Genomic DNA, 21,867 nt, shown 5'->3' on the forward strand with positions numbered 1-21,867 from the left:
GTAAGAGCCAGGTCATCATAAGTAGCAGCCACTACATCAGATTTTGACTGCCAGCGCTTTGGCAAACAGAAATGACAGATCTGTGTGTAGTATGCTTTTGTTAACAAGAATAATAACAGTAGTAGTAGCTACATGATGGACCAACTGAGTGCTCAAAGAAACCACACATTCAACAGATGGAGAGCTCAACAAGCCAGGCAGGAGAAAATCCTCATGAGGCAGAACATTAGAGAAGCACTGGCCTTGATTAAAGCTTCTTCGCGCTGCCTTTATTCAGCGACCAGAGAAACATTTGATGTAAAGACAGAGAGAAAAGACGGTCAGGTAGAGGGACAATGCAAAGACAGACGACTGCAGAAAAGTGATTGGACTCTTTAAACTGGATCGCTCAGAAGATGACAGGGCTTGTCTTCATTTCATCAGGCCTCCTTGTCGCCTTTTTCTTCTGAGCATGAAATGAAATTAGACGACCCTGCAACAACAGAGCACTGCCACACAGTAAATACAAAGAGATGGGACTGTGCCGGCTTTCACTTGGCGCTCATTTATCAGCTTGTGACAGAGGTCAGGGCCTCCTAAACAGGCCGGAGATAAATGCAGAGACAAAACAAGACAGAAGAAACAGAATGAAAGAAGGTTAATAGTTGTCAAATGTATCGATAGAAATGAACTTAAACACGCGCTGCTGGTGCACCTCACCGGTGTTTACACTGAAGCCTGATTAGACCTCTCCTCTGCACTGACAATGAGCGGAAACACCTGTTTTCTGTGTGCAGTGCCTTTAATGTTTTAAAGATCATTTTTCATTAATACATTTAGGCTGTGTCCGAAATCGCTCACTCATTCACTACTTCCCACATAATCAACACTCAGTAGTTCACTGTTTAGTGAGCTATAAATTGAGATTACGGATACTTAATCATCAGTCATTTTGCATCATCACTGACAGAACTGTTAATTTTCACATACATCATTTTTTTGTTTAATTGTTGGAATTCTTTAGGGGACTGTGTACATATTGTCTATATAGTATTTAGGGAATGATTTCGGATACAGCCACGGACTTTGGTGACCCCACATGATCCCCAGCGTAGCGCCACCCAACCTTAACAGAGGTCTAATCAGAGTGGGTGTGCAGGGCCCATGCTAGACGTCCAACTTTGCAATAAGCCCAAGGAATAGATTCTCACATATTAGATTTACTGGAACACATCTGATTTAACATGTACAATTTCAAATTTGTTGTCCCAAACTTGTCTGACAGTCATCTTTATTAGCATTGAGTCAATAATGACAAATATCTGGAGGCATGAAGAGAAAAATATTGATTTGGTGTTCAAATGAGGAAGCGCCTCAACCAAAACAGATTTGTGCTGCTGCTGGTTTTTGAACTACAGTAACTTTATTTTAATCAATGGCCAGAGTTTCAGCTCAGGCCTTCATCATCTGCAAACAGAAGTGATGCGTTAATATACATTTTTACAAAGCATGCACAAAGCATCCACTAGGTTATCACTGTTTCACCTGTGTCTCTACCTGTCCTCCCTTTTCCCCCCTCTCCATTATTAGCACCATCTTGTGGTCTACTTCATGGCCACACTGTGACTTGCTCTTTTAGTGCATTTCAAAGTAAATCAAAGCAGAAGCCTTGAGAATCGACACAATCTCAGGTGTAATACAGAGAAATGAAATATATCGACTTAACACAATCAAGCAAACTGAGTTCATGAGAAAACACCTGAGACCTATCTCTTTGTTTATGTATCTAAACTGATTCCTGCTTGGAACACAATTACTCCAGACTGCCACCTCATTTATGGTGGTTCACTTTATGCTACAGCCTACAGATAATTTGGTTTTGTTCCAGAAATGTACGCAAAGCTAGATCCTGCCTCTTGATGGCACAATTTTCAGTTGTTGTCTTGTTTTTCCAAAGTAGATTAAGTATCTAAATAACCTCACCAGTGGCAAGAGTAATACTATACACTGAATATATATAATAATATAAACTTGTGACCTCATTGCAAATATTGTATTGATCCATAGCCGTTAAATGCTAATGTTTTAATAAAGAATGTCCTCATTACGATATGTAAACTGGTGAAATCCTTCCTCTATTCTTCTCTATAAATGTCTCAGCACATGATTCATTTGTTGACTGTCTACGTTGCGGCCTAAGATGCAACGGTTGGAGATTATCCCCGGAGGAATTAAGTTTTGCTCTGCATCAGACCTCAGCACTGTTATGATTGAACGCACAAACAGGCGCCATATCCGCACAACATTATCCCGTGGGAAATAGCTTCTGAAATTACCCCATCTCCCTAAATGATCTCCCTTAATGCCTTATGCATTCTGTGTGTAATTCAGCTGGACCCTGCTGCTGCTGATACATATTATGCATTGAAAGCAGTTGCTTTGTAGAGATGGGTAATTGGCCAAATTGTGAGAGGTTTCCCCCAGAGTGAGGGGCCATATTAAACAGGCAGCAGTGTTGAGTTAATTGAAAGTGTTAACCATCTAACAGAGTGCACTGTGACTAATGAATGGGAGAGTTTTTCCCTGTCATCTATAGTAAAGTGTGCTTTAGTTTTTACTTTTTCACAGTCCAGCCTCCAACTTTCTATTAGCTCTCCTCTTTGGTAGCGAGCTGTCACACTCGCGCATCAAGTGTGGGACTCACACTGGTTTACTCGTCGGGCTCTTGCAACAATGCCGGATTCGGTCGAAAGAGAATAGTGGGAGGTTAATGAAATGGTTCAAAACCATTCGTGTGGGAATGAGGTTCTGTGTGTTTGTGAGTGTGTGTGTGTGTGTGTGCATGTGTGTGTGTGTGTGTTTGTGTATCTTTTGGGAGGAGATGAAGGAAAGGAGGCAGCCTCAGCAGAAACACAAAGTCACAGGGAAGGACAGAGTGAAAGGCAGGCAGGGAAAGCAACAGAGAGAATAAGATGTGTGGAAGAGAGATAGGTGGGAAAAAGAGGTTTGAGGGAATAAAATGAAAGCAGAAAGATAAGAGGAAAACGGGGGGGAAAGGCAGAAAAAACCCCCCGTCTGGAATGCAGAGTGCTGGGGAATGCAGGGAGACTCAAGGGTATCTGGCCCTGCACCGGCATGCAGAAATTGGCTGGTCAGCGAGCTATTGTGGTCCTGCATCGGAGAGAAGGGATTGAGTGGCTCCAGAAGTACACAAACTGCTGAACCTTATCTCACCCCGTACACAAAACCCAGTCCCACAACACCTACAGTTCACTTGACGGCCTGTGTGCACTGTCATCTTTTAAGGAACTTCAAGTGACTTCCCAGGGGAAGCCGGCGTAAAGAGGCAAACCTCTGACCTTAAAAACTGTCCTGTATCTGCATTGTTGTGTGGATATGGTGCCCGTTTAGCGGCTGCGTCACACATCTTTCTGATTGAATATTTCACATGCTCATTAGGCCTACCACATGGCACTGCCGTTTGCTTTATAGATAACCTTAATGTCCAGTGAACAGTTGGTGGTCTGGACCAGTCTGGAGCAGGAGAGCTCTTAAAATGTCAAGGGCAAAATAAAGTAACCTTTCCTCGTCTTTCTGCCTCCAAGGTGTGAGGAGCCAGTTATGAAGAGACAGCGGTGGAAGAAGTACTAAGATTCTTAAGGTAAAGTATCAATACCATATTGCAAGTTCACTCAAAATTTTACTGAGGTAAAAGTCTCATATAGTATTATCAATATCAAAAGTGAAAATACTCACAATGCATAATGGCTCCCTTGTTATACATATATTACATTATTTATTTCAGATGCATTAATTAATTAATTGTAAATTTATTCAAGAAAGTCAAGGTACTTTACTTGAGTATTTCTATTTTATGCCACTTTATACTACTTCACCAATACATTTCAGTGCTGTACTTTTTATTCCACTACATTTATCTGAACTATATCGTTCCTCGCTACTTTGCAGATTAAGATTTTACTTAACAAACATATGACAAGCTTATAAAATACAATGCATTGTTACAAAATTAAACCAGTAGTTGCCCAACATTTTGGTGGCCCCTTATAAAAAAGCAAACGGTTTAAAGATGGTTTCATTTAAATAAATGTTCGAGGCCCAAGGAGTTAAAATGATCCAATATTTCACAAAAAAGAAAATATTAGAGAATATAGTAAAAAAAAAACAAAAAACAACAACCCAAAACATTTGTGTCGCAGAACTTCTTCCCTGCTCATCATCACGCCTCCAATTTATCTTGTGACCCTTTGGAGGGGCCCGACCCCTAGGTTGAGAACCACTGGACTAAACAAGCTAACTGTATGTAACGTTGTTAAAAACAGTTTCAATAAAATGCTGCTTAGACACTGATGTATCAGTATTAACAGTTTAATAATGTAATATATATAATAATATATCAGTCAGACATTTTATCGCAGAATAAGTACTTTTACTTTTGGTACTTAAAGTTACTTAAGTTACGTTTCTCTGATAGGATTTTGAATGAAGGACTTTTACTTGTTTTACTTGGAGTATTTTTACATGTCAAGTATTTGTCATAACATAACTAACTGTTTGCACTTTATAACAAATCATCATATTTTACAGGCCGACCATTTATTTTGTATATAATATCTTAATCTGCAAACTAACTGCTAATAGCTACTGCTAATAAGTACTAATAGATGTCGTACGATGTTTCACTCTAAAATGTAGCGGAGTAGAAGTATAAAGATGCATAAAATGTAATTACCCAAGTAAAGTACAAGTACCTCAAAGTTGTACAGTACTTGAGTAAATGTACTTGCTTGATAAAGTCAGATTTCCAGATCGTCAGTCCGGGTCATGTAACAAAACACTGCACAGTGTACACACAGCTGGCAGAGCAGAATGTGAGGGCGACGGTGTATGAAAGACCTGGCTCAGACTGATGTTTTTGCTGGCTTTGCTCCTCAGGTCTGACTCATGCACACAAACACACACACACCCACCCACACACACACACACACACACACACACACACACACACACACACACACACACACACAGATGACTGTAAAAGAAGCTGTTAGTGAGCCGAGGCGCCGCCATCTGCAGCCATCATTAGGACGGGCGTGAATGCAGATTCATGGGTGAAGCTATTCAACAACCTGGCTGCAATAAAGATGAGGAAGATAAACAGAGTTAAGATGCACATTAATCTTTTTTTTTTGATTTGGATAAGAGGCTTGGTGCACATGTATATAGTGTGTCTTTGCCTGCAGCCTGTTATATTTATGTGAGATAAAGACAGACAGTAATTCTGGATGGAAACGAGGCAGAGCGGCTCTGAGTAAGAGACTGTCAGGCCTAAGATGATGCTAAACCCCTTGTTGCTTTTCATAATCTTCTTGAACTTTGGCAGTGTCATTACGAGGTAATGCAGGATAATACCAGAGATCCCCCATCGATTCGCCATGCCTGCCAGATGAGCCTGATATCGACCCGAGAACAAGGTTATGATGAGCTGTCTTTGCATGCCTCTAATTTATCTGCTCATCTCAAAACCGAGCTGTATTACAAGAATCACAAATCTGGAGTATAAATAGAACGTTTTTAAAACCTTTTCATTGATTATCATGAGAAAGTTTAGCAAGAAAGATGTCTGGGTATGTAAGCTTTATGGACACTCAGCGTGCACAAGTGCATGCTGGTCCTCAGAGACCAAACATTTCAGGGCATAATGTCAGTGATTGTTTGGAGTGCCACTCCAAGCGGCTGCTGCACGGCAACAGAGGAGAGCTGAAGGTCCTTTTCAGCTGTGAATTTAAGAGAAACTCCCCGGTAAGCAGCCTTAACGAGCACCGTCCTCGGGAACTCGCCGAGCCGAACGAGAACATCACTCAGGCATCCAGAACAGAGGAAGAGGATGTTAAAGAGAGATGCTATATTCAGTGTGATTGATTGTCGACGGAAAACAGAGCCCGGCAGTGTGGCTTCTTCCGGGGTTTCGGAATAATAATGAAATGAGTCACATATCAAAAGGAGATGAGAGGAGCGAGAGAGCGAGTGAGGCAGGGAGAAGAGGAGAGAGAGAGGAGAGAGAGGTCGGGGTTTTTTTTTACAGGAGACAGTGCTGTGAGGCCATGAAACCATCCACTGATATGAGAGAACTCAGCTCATCAGAGGACGTTCAGGTGAACTGAAGGTCTCTGAGGTTAGACGGTACAACAGCAGGTGTACTCACAAGTTGCCAAAACAGAGTTTCTCTCTTCCTTTCTCCTTCCCCTTTCTCTTACCTTTGATCTCTCTCACTTGTCTGTCTCCTCCCTCCTCTACTTTTCTTCCTCCTACTCTTTTTTCTCTTGCGCCGCTGAGGGATTTGCCCTCGGTGACCTGCTCTGTTGTTTAGCAACAGATTTGGCATTTAAAAAAACAAAATTGTATTCGTTTTATTGATATCTTGGCTGCGGGGAAAATGTTTTTACGTAATCCAGAGAGATTTGGAAATGCATCTCCTCAACACACGAAGGTTAGAGAGGCGCAGATTGTTCTCCGGCTAAAGAATCAGCAGCTTAGAGCAAAACTGAATCTCTCGCGTACCGTACAGAGGAACACGATGATGGCAAGACAGGACACATTTGAAGGGTGGAGAGAGAGAAAACAAGTAGCTTTTTTTGATTTCACTTTAAATTTTTTAAGGGGAGAGAAACAAACTCTTGACAATCTGGTCGATACAATCATTCTGCATAAATAGATGTGTGCAACTGAGGAATACTGCCCTTGGCACTGTGTTTCTTTCAGCACGTATAATTTCAAGTTGTAGGCCTTCCAGTCGCCCCAGGTTTTAAACTTCTTTCAGTATGTTGAATAGGTTTGAACCTTCAAGTTTTTATTTTGTTCTTTTAAGATATGCAGCATATGTTGTACTTTCATAAAGATTCAGCCTCCGTCAGGATAGCTGTAGCGCTGAATAAGATTCTGACTCGTTTAGTTTGATTCAAGTCATAAACCTCAACCCACATCAGAGCTAACTGCAACAGTAATATTCATTAAAGGTAAAAAGGTTAAATGCTTTGGGAAATGCGCTTTCTTGCTGATGAAATCTCAAATCTATGCATTCAGTATGAAGATGGAACAAGAAGATGGTTAGCTTAGCTGAGCATAAAGACTGGAAACATGGGGAAACAGCTAGCCTGGCTCTGTCCAAAAGGTAACAAAATCCACCAACAGCACCTCTAAAGCTCTCTAATTAATATGTTACATCTCGTTTGTTTAATCTGTGCAAAAACCAAAGTGTATATATATATATTTCTTGGCTGGTGCCAGAAACTTCCTGGACTCTCTGATTGTTGCCTTGCAAATAATGTCTTTGTACGAACCAAACAAACAAGATATAAAGTGATATTCAATGAGCTTTGGAGGTTCTGGTACGGTAGATGGATTTTGTTACCTTTGGACGGAGCCAGGCTAGCTGTTTACCCCTGTTTCCACTCTTTATGCTAAGCTAAGCATCAGGTGGCTCCAGCTACATATTTACCGTGGTGTAATCACATACAAAATTCTACACATACAGGCTTTAAATAAACTAAAGAACTTAACACAAAGAACCACTCCAACAAAGCCAGATAACAGATCCAAACAAGGGTTTCCTTTAATGATCATTTGTTTTGTAAAGAATATAATACAGTGACAGGACTGGAATTCATAAGAACATACATCAATAAATATGGATAAATACTTGTGGACCAGATTCACACAGCCGCTCAGTTGCAGTTATATTGCATCTGTGCTCACAGTCGACATGAGCACAAAGCTGGCTGCAAACTGAAGTGTTGTGCAGGGGAACAGAGCCAAAGAAGTGATATTTCTCTGTATGGTAAACTATCACCTCGTCTTCTGGCTCTCCTGCAGAGCGTGCGTTGACCGGAGTGTGTTTTTCTGATGCAGCAGTTTAAAATAGCAGTGTGTGTTTGAGAGGAAGGGAGAAATTGAGAGGGGGGAGATGGGTTTTGGATCTATTGAGGCTGTATGAATATGATCCAGAGAGGCTAAGCAACAAACACACCCAGAGTTTAAATGGATTTTGAAAAAAAGGAAAAGGAAAACCTGATAGTATTTACATCACAGAGGAGAAGGAGTGTCATTGGTTTCCGCTCTGCGTTTTTCTCTTTCATGTCTCACTCTCTCACAGTAACGTCTTTCCATCCATCCAAACAGAATACAGATGTTTTCTCGGCAATGATAAAGTAGTGTCTCAACTCAATATAAGACGGAGACGCAATATCAGACAATCACCACTAGGGGTGTACCTGTACATTAAATACTGAACAGAGAGGACGTGATGCAGCAGTCCAGAGGAGGAGATGAGTTTAGAAAAGTCTGATGAGATGGAGATCAGAAGCAGAGAAGAAGATAATGATGCAACTTCTGCCAGAAACAGCACTTGAACAGAACCAATTACATGGGAGAGTACACAAGTTTGCTTTTCGCAGAGACACAGAGGAGTTGCAGTGAGCTATGACAGTCTGCTTTCCTGTCATTTAGAAAACATCCAGTGGTCAATCGACGCTATTGTCCCGTCAATGCCAATCAACAGACTTAATAGGAACCAAAGACAGACGGCCTAATCATGAAATCAATAGTCTGTCTGTGTGCGACTGAGGACAACAGCCTCCACTGCTCTCATCGGCGTTGTGATTGCAGACGAGCGCTGCGTTGAAGTTGATACTGTACAAGTAGGAAACAGATATTCTCAGTTTTCTTTCACACTCTCACGCACTCATCTCGTATGTTTTTTATTTATTTATCATCATGTAAAAACGTTCATTTATTGATTCAGAATTGACTGTTTCCTTCTCCGAACAGCGACTGTCCAATCATATCTCAACAACATTACAGGGCATTTCTTCAAATGTTGAAGCCAAAACAAAAAAACACTCTCCAGGTCTTCGACATGGCTCTTCAGCTGGTGAAGATGCTAACCTTTTGCCAGGGACATGTAGCTTTAGCCTCAGTCTTTTAGCATGATATCATGTATGTAGCCATCAAGTGGATAACTAAGACCCTTTTACATGGCTCTGGTTTTTAAAACGAGTCTGGAAACTTTAAAAAGTCATCTGGAGACGACGCTTCTAATCAACTCATGGAGCTAATGTTAGCTTAATTAGCTAGCTAGCTACAGCTGATGAAATCCGCTAGAATGTAGCAACAGTAACTAAGGGGGGTGGGGCTTAGCAAAGGTCATTGCTACTCTTGTTTTTTAACATTAAATGCCTAACTTGTGATGCCTATATTCATTTATATACTTGTTTTTAACTTTGAGGAGGTCTAAGTTGCTTATTTTGTTGTTGTTCTATTATATTTAATTTCATGCTTGGATATTAGTTCTATGATTCCCTTTCAGTTTTTTGTCTCTCACCTTGACAGTTTTTATTTTTTGTGCCTGGTTGTGTCGTGATATACTTGTGTTTCTGAATCCTGCCGCAACCACCTGCTGTCGCCTCTGAGACACAAGCGCACCCAAAGTCAATTTCCTCGGACTTGTTTGTATCACTCCTGTCACACTGATTCAACTAGACGCACACTTCCTCACAACATATACAACAAATTTGACCAAGTTGTGATCCTGCCGTTACTGTTTGGAAAGATGTGCAATCAAACAATCATAGCTACGAGCCCTCTCCACAATCCCACCCTCATCTCATTCTCGGCTGAACACATCAGACTTCAGCTGTGAGCTGCGAGTGAGGGGAATGACTCGGCCACAATTAGGAGAGGTGGCTGAGCCTGAGAAGAGGCCTGCTGGCTGTGAAGATGTTCAGCGGTTCGCCTGCTGCTCTCCCCTCAGGCGCGGTGCTCGCTGCTGAGCCACGATACAGCTGGCAGCAACCTCTGTTAAGTCACTCATCTTCATAATTAAGACTCACAATTATAGGGCTTCGTCTCTGTCTATCTGCCTGCCCTCAGGGCTTCCACTAGAAAGGCCGATGAGGGGTGTGAGCCGAGGAGATGAAAAGGGGGAGGGGAAGAGGGACAGACACTTCTGAGATCCAGTGTTTGAAATTTGGAAAAATGTGTGTTTTTGCATGAACTCAATACTAAAAGCGGGAGTGTCGGAGAGATGCTGTGAGAGAAGCTTGGCGCCTTCAAAAAACAAAACTTACCAGTCCCAGAGGATGTGCCAAAAGCAAGCTAACCTCTGGCAGACACAACACACACGGGGGGGGGGGTGACCATCACCATCACAAACACACCTTTTATGTGGTGCCTATTATATTTTGAAGCTCAAACTTCTCAAACTTTAACGGAAAGCGGGACAGAACATTATGAGTGGAAAATCCATTCACACCAACTGATTAACGATGGAAGTTTAGCATAAATCTGCAGTAGTTTGGTAGTTGGCCTACTAATCTCTGCAGACAGGACAGAACAGCATATTAAACATCAGCTCAACTTTTTTCTAACATCAATACAGACTGATTCATTAGTATATAATTTGACTGGCTCGTAGTCTTAATTCATTCAATTTTGTCCAAACGTGTCTGCTCATGCTTTCTGTTATCCAGCGCAAACTCACCTCCTCACATCATATTTTAGGAAGTTCTCTTCTTCTGTCACACAGCTGAATCTTTACACAGCTGTAATTACACTGTCTGTGGGCATCAACTCTGATTTGAATTACTGTGAGAAGGGCTTTCTGTCTGCCCTTTCATTCAACCACCGGTGCTCAATCCATTTTCTTGGACAGATAGAAAAAAAAAAAAAAGAGGCCCGTCGCAGTCTGACATCTAAGAAACGACAGGGGTTTGACGGCTGTGACAGTTCTCTGGGCCTCCCGTCCGTCACCCATAAACCTTTCACTGGCTGTCCGTCAACATAACCCTTCCCTTGTCATCACGGCTCTGTGGTTCTGCAGATAATGCAACTTGTTAATTAGGCATGCGGTAGATTAATTAAACTGATACAGAGGTGTAGGTTCACTGTTCCTCTCCGTGCGGAGGAGTGTTGTCATTGCCAAGGTGAGAAGAGACAAACAAAGGCAGAGAATTAATGTGCACAGGATGGATTTTCTCCTCGTGTGTCTTTATATAACCTGATCCTGCTTTAGTGGTCTTTGTGTGACTCTTTCACCAATGAAGAGCTGGTTAAACTGACTTTGGGTGTGCTTGACAGTGACAGTGAAAAGAATGTCCAGCGAGGAAGATAAATGAAAAGTACTGAAGTGAGAGGTGGCGAAGGAAAAGGCAGAACAAAATGGAGAAGCATAAAAGATAAAGGTGCTGGAGCTGGTGTTTGGGACGTAATCCCACAAGCTTCAACCTCAAGTCCTGGCTTTGAAAAAACACCAATTTAACCCGGCAGTAAAAGGGAAGGAAGAGACGGCAAAGCGCTTGTTCTATCCGTCTCAATCCCCTCTTTAAAGCAGGACACGCGGCAGCAACGAGCACAGGTGTGAACAGCTGTGAGACTCAGTCTGCCCCAGAAATGGGAAGCCTTAATCTCTGCTGACCCTCTCTATCATCATCCGCTGGGACTTCAGCCACTGTCAACATCCTCAATCATAAACATAAACACACACACACACACACACACAACCCACAAACACACACACACACACTGAGATGAGAGAGATCTCAACATCTCCGTCTCTTCATCCTCATACCCAGTGTACACAGCTTTGATTCATGATCCAACAACGATCAACATTTGTCTCTGCTAGTTTTCTTGCCTGTTCCTCAACTCATCCTGGTTCAGCGCGCTGCAAAATATCTAAATGTTAACAAGTCATTTAATCTAATATTTATAGCTGCTCTAATCAATTTTGTTATAATAACAAAGGAATGAAGGAAGTTTGTGATGTGATAGGTGATGCTCGTAGCCTCACACCCACAGAGATCCCACCTCAGCTTGATGGAGCGTTTTAGCCTCTTTCATCTTATTATTTTAGTTTTACGGCTCCTAACTTTAATGTTTTGGTTCAGTCTCACCGCTCTCATCAACGTTGTGTCCTGCCACAGAAAGCAGCAGCCGCCAGCAAAAAATGAACGCTACCTGACCAGCACCAAACAGACAGAGTTAGTAACTAGCTGGTGAACGTGGAGTGATTTGCACACAGCTCCAAATGAATGCTAATGTTGCTCAATATCTGCTGGATGTGTACATAGGTTATAGTTTGCTAACACGTTAGCCATAATAACTTTATAAGGTGACAATATGTCAATGTTGTGCGTGGCCAATTAATGCAGGTTTAAATGTTAAAATGTTTTTAAACAAGTGAATTGGGGTGAGATTACTTGTTAATTACTTACTTGTTTTGTTTTCCACTTGAGAACATTTTTGTGGTGGTGTAATGATGTCATGTCACTTCCATTTTTGCTAATGGGAGAAGTCTGTCATTATATACAGAGACGAGAGAGGTCACTTGTCAGAAAAATGTAAACAAAGTAAATTTTTAGCGACAACAAAAGACCAATGCTGTCTTTATACTAATACAGAGATCTTCCTTATTCTGTCCTGTTTCAGTATACGGACACTCAATGACGGAAAGGAAAAAGGCTAAAAGAGTACCCAAACTCTGTGCATGGACTTGTGATGTCTTGTGCTTGCTGAGACATATGAGGGGGCTACTGGATCGAGATAGATTACCTGCTCTGTCTCCCTGTGTATCTCTCATGCCTGGCAGACAGCATCGTTTCTCCTCATCAGACCAAACACGTAACAACTCAAACAGATGAGTGAGAGGAACTTCGCCCTGCTGTATCACCTTTAAATTCACAGCACACATTCTCACAGCAACACAAATTATGAGGAAAGGCAGAGCAAACGTGGGGTTGCTGAGCTGAGTTGAGACAAAGTGACATCAAAGGTTCAGATTAACCCTTGACAACGACAGTGGAAGATGTCTGACACAGCAAGAGCCGTTTGAGATTGTTTGACACTTCTGAAAAGTGACTGATGTGTGACGCCATGTAAAGAAGCAGAGATGTGATGTGTTTTCCATTTTCCTCTGGGGGTTCAGCATCTGATCTAAAGTAACTGTCTCACACTTACAAGGAGATACAACGCTAACAATCAAATAATTAAATTACAACTGCTTCTGATTCAAAGTAAATCAATCAAATCTGTTTCAGAATAACTCGCTTTAAGTCAAGCACAATGTCTTACAAAGAGCAAACCAAAAGCAGCAGAGTCAAGAAATAAACACTGAGTATTCGTAGAAAATAACGCATGTTCGACAGACAAAAGGCTCAAGTCAACAACATGGATGTCTTCCTTGACTCGTCTGATTTTGATACGGCATTTTCAGCGACGTCGTCCCTATTTATAGTTTGTACTAAACCACTTCTCTCCGAAGAATGTTCGGTGTGGATCTCAAAGGTATTTTTTTGTTTTTTCAAAAACAGGTCAGCGTAGCCCCGTGTTTCAGGTCATCGTTGAGCTTGGAGGGAGAGTAACTGGGTCGAGTTAGAGGGTAGGAGACAGACGAGTAAAGACAAAGAAAGTAAAACAGGGAAAGGAAAGTAAAAAGAGTACAAAGGGATTTTGTTGTTGTCCCGGTGACGCCTGGCAGCACTTCGGCAGGCCTCAGAGTTGACTATGATGAAGGCTGACTCGGACAGCCAGGGGTGGAGCTAAGGGCAGGGCGGTGCGGTGCAAGGGGAGGGGGCTTGGGCTGAGAGTTTTGGGCTGTAAGGTGTGAAGTAGTGTTTGGGGAAATGTGGCGAGAAGAGGGGACGACAGGGAGACAGGCAAACTGCAGTTGGCAGCAGAGGAGAAAAGTAAAAGGGGGTGGGTTTTTTTTTGGTTCAGAAGTGGGCGTGGTTGTGGCCCTGGCCAGGCTCCCCTCCGTGGTGCCCTCCTCCCTCTCTGTGGCCATGCCTCTTGTGCTTCCTGCGCTCCCTCCTGCCCTTGTGGTGGTGGCGCCGGTAACGGTGGGCTCGTCGGGCTGGTGGAGCAAACAGAGCGGAAGAGAGAGACAGTGAAATAAAAGAAAGGGCAGGCGATTTATTAAAGAAGTAAGTCAAGAGATGGAAAGAGATGAAAGGCGTGAGTGGAAAACTGATGTAAGAGGGAGATGAATCACTGACAGATAGGGGGGTGAAAGCAGGTAAGAGGAGCGGGAAGGGGGATCAAAAAGCAGGAAAAGTCAAAACCACATGTTCCCTGTAGAAGGTTTAACTGTTTCCACCACACTGAGGGAATCTGTTTTATCTAAGATTTAGTAGACTGGGTGCCTTTAGCAAGAGCATGCTGTGCTAGCCACCCACTCACAGCCTCTGTGTAAGCTTGTTCCTGGGGTGTACTGCCAAATTAGGTTGCTCTGTCCCTTTTCTGGATTTTGCCAACAAAGAAATGTCGCCTGCAATGAATGATAACGACACTATAACTCTGGGCCATAAAAACAACTCTGTCCAAAGATAAAGAGTCGCAAGGAAAATAATTCTTATCACTTTGAACAGAAGCTACATTATTTCAGTATTTCATCATTACTGTCACATTGTGAGCTGAGTGAAATGAAATACAAGGCGCAGTTTGTTGAATATTTATATATATCAACCCGTTATATCTGCGAAGAAGCAAGAAATTATGCAGAAAAGTTATGACATCTATTCTATCACAGTTGGAGTCCTTTAAAATCCTTTTTAGGAAAAATGAAGTTTATTTTAAGGATCAAAGGAGATAAGGTGTATGAAAGTTGCATAAAAAAGGCTGTCAGACACTGTATTTAGATGCTAAACTGCTGTAAAATAAGAGGTAGCTTCAACCGTGACGGAAAGACTGCAATGTCATTATTTCACTCCGTCAAAAACCTCTTCGGGTGGATATGAGAATATCTAAAAGAAATGAAAGTCCTATTTCACTTTGGTTGAATAATGGTTTTTAACACACATCTTTTGTATTCAATGAACGGTCAACTGGTTGCAAAAATTTGTTTTGAAAAGTCTGAAAAAAAGAAAAAAGAATCCCACCTCAAGCATAAAGCACTTCAAAGGAGACCCTACCACTTCTAAGTAAGCCCAGGGGATTTTAACTCAGTCTGCAACCACAGTAATCTTTTTGCTTGCAATTATTAATAATGAGAGCAGGGATGGCAGGCCTGAATGCGTATGGTGACAGCAGCTCCCGAGGGCAGTTAATGCAGGAGGTTCGTCTTATGGACCTATGGCAGTGTGTGTGTGCTAAAAATAAGAACATGCAAATGTGAAAATGACCTAACAAATGGAAATACTGCTTTAAGTCTTGTTGTCTGCCGCCTCGCTCTGTGAAATTTCCCGTTGTGTAAAACTCACATTTTATGCAGATGATTTTAGGCCGGTCCCACTTGCCGTTGGCACGACACTTAGCAGTGGGCACATGGCGCTGCAGGAAGCCGTCGGCACACTGGTAGCGCACTACAGAGTGGATGTCATAGTGGGAACGCTTCCGACCAATCAGGAAGGCATTATCCACAGTTGGTGGGGCTCCGCAAAGCACTGAAAAGAGAAAAGAGACAAGAAAAGACAGAATATTAATCAGTTCGTCAACTTCTGTTTATTTTCATATCCTCTTGTGTGACGAGTATATATCAGATCCATACAGGATAATGACTTTTACCTGGATTCAGTTAAATGTCCCTGATGGTTTCTACATTCAGTGTATATTCTGACTTCTGACTTTAAGGCGTACACATCTCTTAGAAAACCACTCACAGCACATCAAACATCAACATTTTTGTGTCTGCAGGACAGCGTGTCTGTCCAAATCTGTGAGTGAGTGGGCGGCTGTCAAAGTAAAACAGCGTTTTAGACACATAAAGAGTCGGGGCAGAATCAGAAAAATGTTTACACAAGCTGAGATGGAGAGGGGACTGACACTCTGGTCAGAGACTGACAGGATGGACAAGCCTCAGGGAGGTACTCAAACAACTTCACAGATTTTTTAACTCTGCTGTCACAGGGTGCGGGTTTCTCCCGGTGGAGGCAGCTGGTGAATGTGTAGAAACTTTGGGAGTCCTGAGATGGCAGTCCTGTGGCTGAAGCCACACCTCCTCCTGCCTTTTAACATAATGTGCACCAATAGTCACCACCTTGAACTGACATCCATCCATGACAATCTTTGATTTAAAATTAGCTAGGTGGACAATATAGCTGTTAACAGTCATTACAGTGCACGGCTGCTGAACCCATCGTCAGATAGTCAGAGGTGGAAGAAGCTCTATTGCTACTTCAATGCACTGAGGAGATTTCAACTGAGAAGCAGACTTGTAACACTGAACTACAAGCTATGGCTTGTAATGTCGAGTGTAGCGGTTCCCAAACTTGTTCTGTCATCTGTATCAACTGCTAAAACTATATTTGCAAAACTGGTAACAAAAGTAGCCACGTTGAATTTTATCAAGAACGTGAACTGCATGTTTCTTTTCATGCATTTTTCCCAATTGTTTCTGTAGCGCAATGAAAAATGCTGAACCTGCTGGAGTTTTCACACAAAAGACACAGGAATCTGCTGTTGACGGGGAACTCAAGAGCAAAACAAGCCTCTTTATATTTTGAGCGTATGTTATATTTTCTTTCTAGCCGAAAGTCTGTCCATCTTGTATTTATATGTCGTTCTGCTTTCTAAATAAACAGACGTCCAGACATTTTGACTTGTCATAGCAGGAAAAGCACAGGTGGAACTAAAAATGTTAATGATGGCCCTGTTCTACCTTATTATTAATCGCAATGCAACAATCACATGATTAGTTAGACCTGTGTTTCCTAGTCAAACATGTGGTGTAAAAAAAGGTTTATTCAACTTCAACTTCACATCTTTCACACCCTGGTCATGTGCGCCCCCCTTGCTGTGGCTCTCGCCCCATGGGTGTCCACTGCTCTAGCGGAATTACCCATTCGTTTTGATTGGGTAGCAATGTTGTTGTATCATGCTACCTTTGTGCATTTAAGACAGTTTTCAGCTGTATCACCTATTAAAGCTGGGTACCAATGTACTGCATGTGCTTGAATCTGTGTTTGTGAGGACTCCTGCAGCCGTTAATTCATTATACCGAGGGGTTAAAGTCTCTGTGTCTATTTTCTGGAGAAGACAATTAGCAACAAAGCAATTAGCAGCAACAAAATTAGATGTATGAGATATAAAAAATAGGTCACCAAACTATCACAAACACACCCAACTATTCACTAAATGTGTGTCATCTTGATTTTAATAGTTATGACGTCCAAATAACACGTTAAAATGTTCGTTCTTAACATTTTGTCTTTATGATGGTGAAAAGTACAGTAAATGTAGGTCCTGATCACAATTACACAGTACCGTTACCACACGCAACTGATCAGTCCTCACCTGTACACCAACCTGACTCCACCCCTTAACTACGTCCCAGCTGGAGCTCCTTTCAGAGAGAAAACTGAGAGCTGGCTTATAGTCTGAAGGGTTGCGGCTGCCTCTGTCAAAGGTGCCCACACCAGAAACTACCTTTGATTCCACCCTTGAATGTGATTTACACACTTCAGTGGTAAAAGTGTGCATGAGAAGACTTAATCAGCAATCACAAAATGTTTACAATCCCTCTTAATTCCCTTGTCCTTGTCCTAATACCTCTTAAATTCTTAATAAGGGAAAGCAATGTCATTAACTCTGATGAAAGGTTTAATGCCACATTTACAGTTTAATGTGTTGTGGAAGGAAGGGGCAAAAAGCACTTTCCTCCTCACTTGAGACGATCACTGACTCAACACAAATGGAAGGCTAAAAGGTACTTTTCCATTAGCCCTCACCTATGTTCACTGTTGAATGATTTCTCACAGTGGGGGCAAGCAAAGTCAGAATGTATTGAAGCAGGGATAAAAGAAAATGTCACTAAACTCAGAAAAAGCAAATGGAGCCGTGATTTTATGGGAGACGCTTTAAGCCAGAAAAGGTCTTTTGTAGAATAAAGCCTGAAGGACACACGGGGCTGCTGCTGAGAGAAGGACTAGGTTTCTTGAAAAAAGACCATGAAAATGTACTTTATAAAATGCTAAAGCTGCTTCTCAATCTTTTAAGCAGTGTCTTAAATCGTTAAAATACAAGTGGGGATTTTTGGTAAACCACTGCTTGTTTAAGACTAAACATTCAGCCACTACTGGCATCTCTGTGTGTGTCTGATAGCAGATGAGTCACACACACACACTGACGGATATAAAGCAAATCACTTTGACCAGATTTGCTTATAGAAAGTATGTATATAATATCTACACTCTGGGTTGCTTTCTGAGTACAGGCAGATTTAGAAGTTCCCAATACTCTTAAGGTGGTGGCTATAGTTACAGCTGCACTAATCAATATTGGTCCATATTATAATAATGGATAAAGTGACTATGTGTAATGTGAAAGGCGTCGCTTGTAGTGGCGAACCCACAGAGAATTATCACCCGACTCATCTCGACTTTAACAAGATGACAATATGTCAATGTTTAGTTTACATCTTGTTCTGCTGCCCCAAGTAGCCAAAGACGTACTGCAGTTTTAAGAAAACAGCTTTTTTATCCACAGTTATTTCCTGGCCAGATATTGCTGGAGTGAGTGGAGTAGGTTTGCTACCTCTGTGGTTGCAAAGCTGAGAGAGAGAGAGTAACACACACACAAATTAAATTAAAAATTAAACTGTGCTAGCTTAGAAAGCAAGAGTCAAAAAAATGCACTCATTTTTAAAGTTTTTGGACCACAAGAACAAAGAGAAGTCAAAAAAAAGAGGAAGAAATAGAGGAGTGTGGGTGAAGAGATGGAAGACAAAGGAGATGGAGAAGAAAGACAGAAGATGAAGAGAAAAGAAGAGAGAAAGCTGGAGAGGAGGGACGATTCAGTTGAAGGAGAATTGAAGTTTAGCCAACATTAGAAGCTAAGAGGAAGTTACTCCTGCATGCGCGTCACATGCAGTGTGTGTGCTTTAGCTGTATACTTGAAAACAGCATGTTTCTAGAGGTATTTTCTGTCACTGTGTGTCTGTGTGGCAGGGGGTAGTCAGTGTGAGTTAGTGGCATGGGGAGAACTGCAGACAGCTAGATGCTGGTTCCTCTCAGCACTCCTGCGTGGCCTCAAAGCATCCGCACACCTACTGCCAATCCTGTTAGTATGATTCAGAGAGACATCAAAGTGTGTGTGTGTGAAACACTACTGGGAGTGAATCTCACAAGGAAACAGTAGTCGTGTTTATTAAATAACAAACTGCAGCTGTTGTTTGTGTGTATGTTTGCTGAGCTGCCACTGACAGCCCGGACCACCCGAGAGAAAAAGGTTTGATTTAGTTTTAAAGGACTGAATCCTTAATAGCTATTAGGTGATGATTAAAAGTAGTAATTGAATCAGCCCGTACAATCACTTGCCACCAGTGTCATTTGTGTGTATCTTTCTGTCCACAGATGACACAAAAAATATATATAACGTCTTTATCTGTCTACTTAGCGCACAGACACGACAGTGGTATCTCAAGCACATTTCCAAAAATGTCTATTCCTTTAATGTTATTGGTTGCATCTGTGTTTGGCAAGTTAGAATTTGCTCCTATGCAATAAATCAAAATTTCTACAGAAAATGTTTATTCAAAGATTTATGTCTAATGAGCCGGTGAGCAGTGTGGTGCAGTGAGAGAGCAGCTCCTTGGAGGTCTGATGGGTTGTGGACTACCTCTCTCTCTGTGGCAGCAACGTCTACAAAATGATAAGACAGGGTCCAACATACAGATTGTTATTATATTGAAAATACATGTATATATAAGAGTTCTGCACAGGGGAAGTGTGTATACTTTTTCAGCTCAAACACACATATATCATCCTTCCCTGTCGCGTCCTCATACTCAAGTGAACCTGTCTCTAATGAACAAAAATGTCAACTGCTTGAAGGGATTGTACACTTCAAACGGACACAGCTCCATGTGCACACACACACACACACACACACACACAACCATGCACAGTAGCTGGGTGGGTAATTCATATAGACATGAAAAGAAAATAGTTTTTCCCCTTACTTTCAAAATACGTTCCAGCAATGACAGTTTTACTCCACACAATGTGCATCCAACAATGATTACATTATACACCACTGGACACATCAACCGCTAAAGGCACTGACAACAGCCTATCATTTGCCAAAGCACTCTGAGAGCGCGCTGAGTATGTCATGCAAAATTAGATTTCCTGCCTCTGTACATAATAACCCATCAAAATAATGGAATAATTTCACAATACTTACATGTCCTGTTGTGGGTAAATTCCCTCTCATCGTCGCTGGAAGAGCTCAGAGGCAGAAGACTACGCCACATAATCCAAATGTAAACGTGAAACTTGATCTATGCTTCTGCTTTACACTAAATCTATTTTATTTTATTTATCCTTCCTTATACAATATTGATCCAACAATCAAATGCTGCTTCTGAATGTTGAAGAAATGTTGCTTTGAAAAATATGTTGGAAATAAGAGGCGGAGCCAAATCATCAGGTTTAACAAGGATCAATATATATGTGATCTATGATTGGAGGCTTGTGGGAGTGGGTTGTACAAATAATACGTGTGATGAGTCTGGCTCTCTTTCCCCCGAGATCTGACCATCGTCTCATCAGATGACAGTCTCACCTTTTTTTTCAGTTATGTAGGACACATCACCCTGATTGGTCACTGGGGCGACTGATTAAGGTGTCCGATAGGTTCACATGGTGCTGTTATCGCCTAATCAGGCCCAGGGGCTGCTGATGAGCAGAAAACAGATCACATGAGCTGCGAGCATTAGAAATCAAGCGGAGAATACTCAGCATGGGGCTGACAAACTCCTCTGATAAGACAAGACATTACATGGGGTAACTCAGAGTGAAAAAGAGGCTGATGGGGGACGGGGGGGGGGATGAAAGGATGCTGGTGATTGTAACTGACTGATTAAGGTCAGAGGTGGGCTGGATGTTGGGGACTTGTGACAGTATGCATCAGAGGTGGTGCAACACCTTGCCTGTGAGGGAAATCCCTTTTCTTTCATACAAGAATAGAGTTGGCCGTTTCAGGAGCTGTGCTTGTTGTCTGAGGCTTTAGAAACACGTTCTCTACGCTTGAGGCCTCTGATGGTAAACCATCTGTTAAAGCACAAATAACTTGCTTAAATTATGATCAGTAAGGCCTTTAAGGCTTTTATGTAAAGGCTCATCCGATAATCAGTGATGAAGAGGGAAGAGAAGCTATTTAATTTAGTTCTGCAAGGGAGTATAGGTTAAACACACAGGGGCTGTCATATCTCTACTGTCTGTAATAAAGGCCTAAAACACCCCCCAAAATACTAAACATACACAGACAAAGATTTAATTTAGCTGACTATTAGCTGACTAATAGCTATAGCTAACATCTATGTCCATTTCAAGATCGCATTATTTGGATAATCCCACATTTATGAAAGTAGTAGTTTAGAAAGTACTAATTACACCTAAGAATGCTTTAAAGAGCCAGTTTTTCGAGTAAAAAAGTTCATTGCTGAAAGTGAAGAAAAAAAACAATTGTCAAGCAACTTTACTCCTATGTACAGTACAGCGAAGTGTAGGAGTAACCTTTAAAGGTCTCATTTTGTAGAAGGTGTCTCTGTCTTTTTTGATTATAGAGCAGGTCTAGGTGTTATATAAATACTGTGAAAGTATCAAAACACACAATCCACAGAGAAATGCAGCATGCATTCAGAGACTGTGCCTTTAAACAAGCCATCAGGACTTCTGTAAGGTTGTGATATCACAGCTATATAGTCACCGCACTCAGCCACGCCCACAGGAGGTCATCTGCTCCAATCACAGCCCACCCAACAAGTAAAGGGACGCCCACATCCACCAAGCTCAGTCTGTCTAAGTTATTCAGCCACTCTGCTCAGGACTACTCTCGTACTACTACTCGTTTTTGGAGGTTGTTCAGTATGTCTCG

At 41.8% G+C, this 21,867-nt stretch overlaps 1 protein-coding gene across 1 annotated transcript in view; it reads right to left on the reverse strand.

The window, feature by feature from the left end:
- Positions 1 to 13,766: 13,766 nt before the first annotated feature.
- The window catches only part of ncanb (neurocan b), a 94,710-nt gene continuing 86,609 nt past the window's right edge, over positions 13,767 to 21,867 (reverse strand). The window contains exons 14-15 of the mRNA XM_070909062.1: positions 15,252 to 15,434; positions 13,767 to 13,906 (exon numbers count right to left, since the gene is read on the reverse strand). Coding sequence (XP_070765163.1) covers positions 13,767 to 13,906; positions 15,252 to 15,434 — 323 coding nt within the window. The remainder of the gene's footprint in view (positions 13,907 to 15,251; positions 15,435 to 21,867) is intronic.

Source organism: Enoplosus armatus, chromosome 7, assembly GCF_043641665.1.
Source record: "Enoplosus armatus isolate fEnoArm2 chromosome 7, fEnoArm2.hap1, whole genome shotgun sequence".
Classification (NCBI taxonomy): Eukaryota; Metazoa; Chordata; class Actinopteri; order Centrarchiformes; family Enoplosidae; genus Enoplosus; species Enoplosus armatus.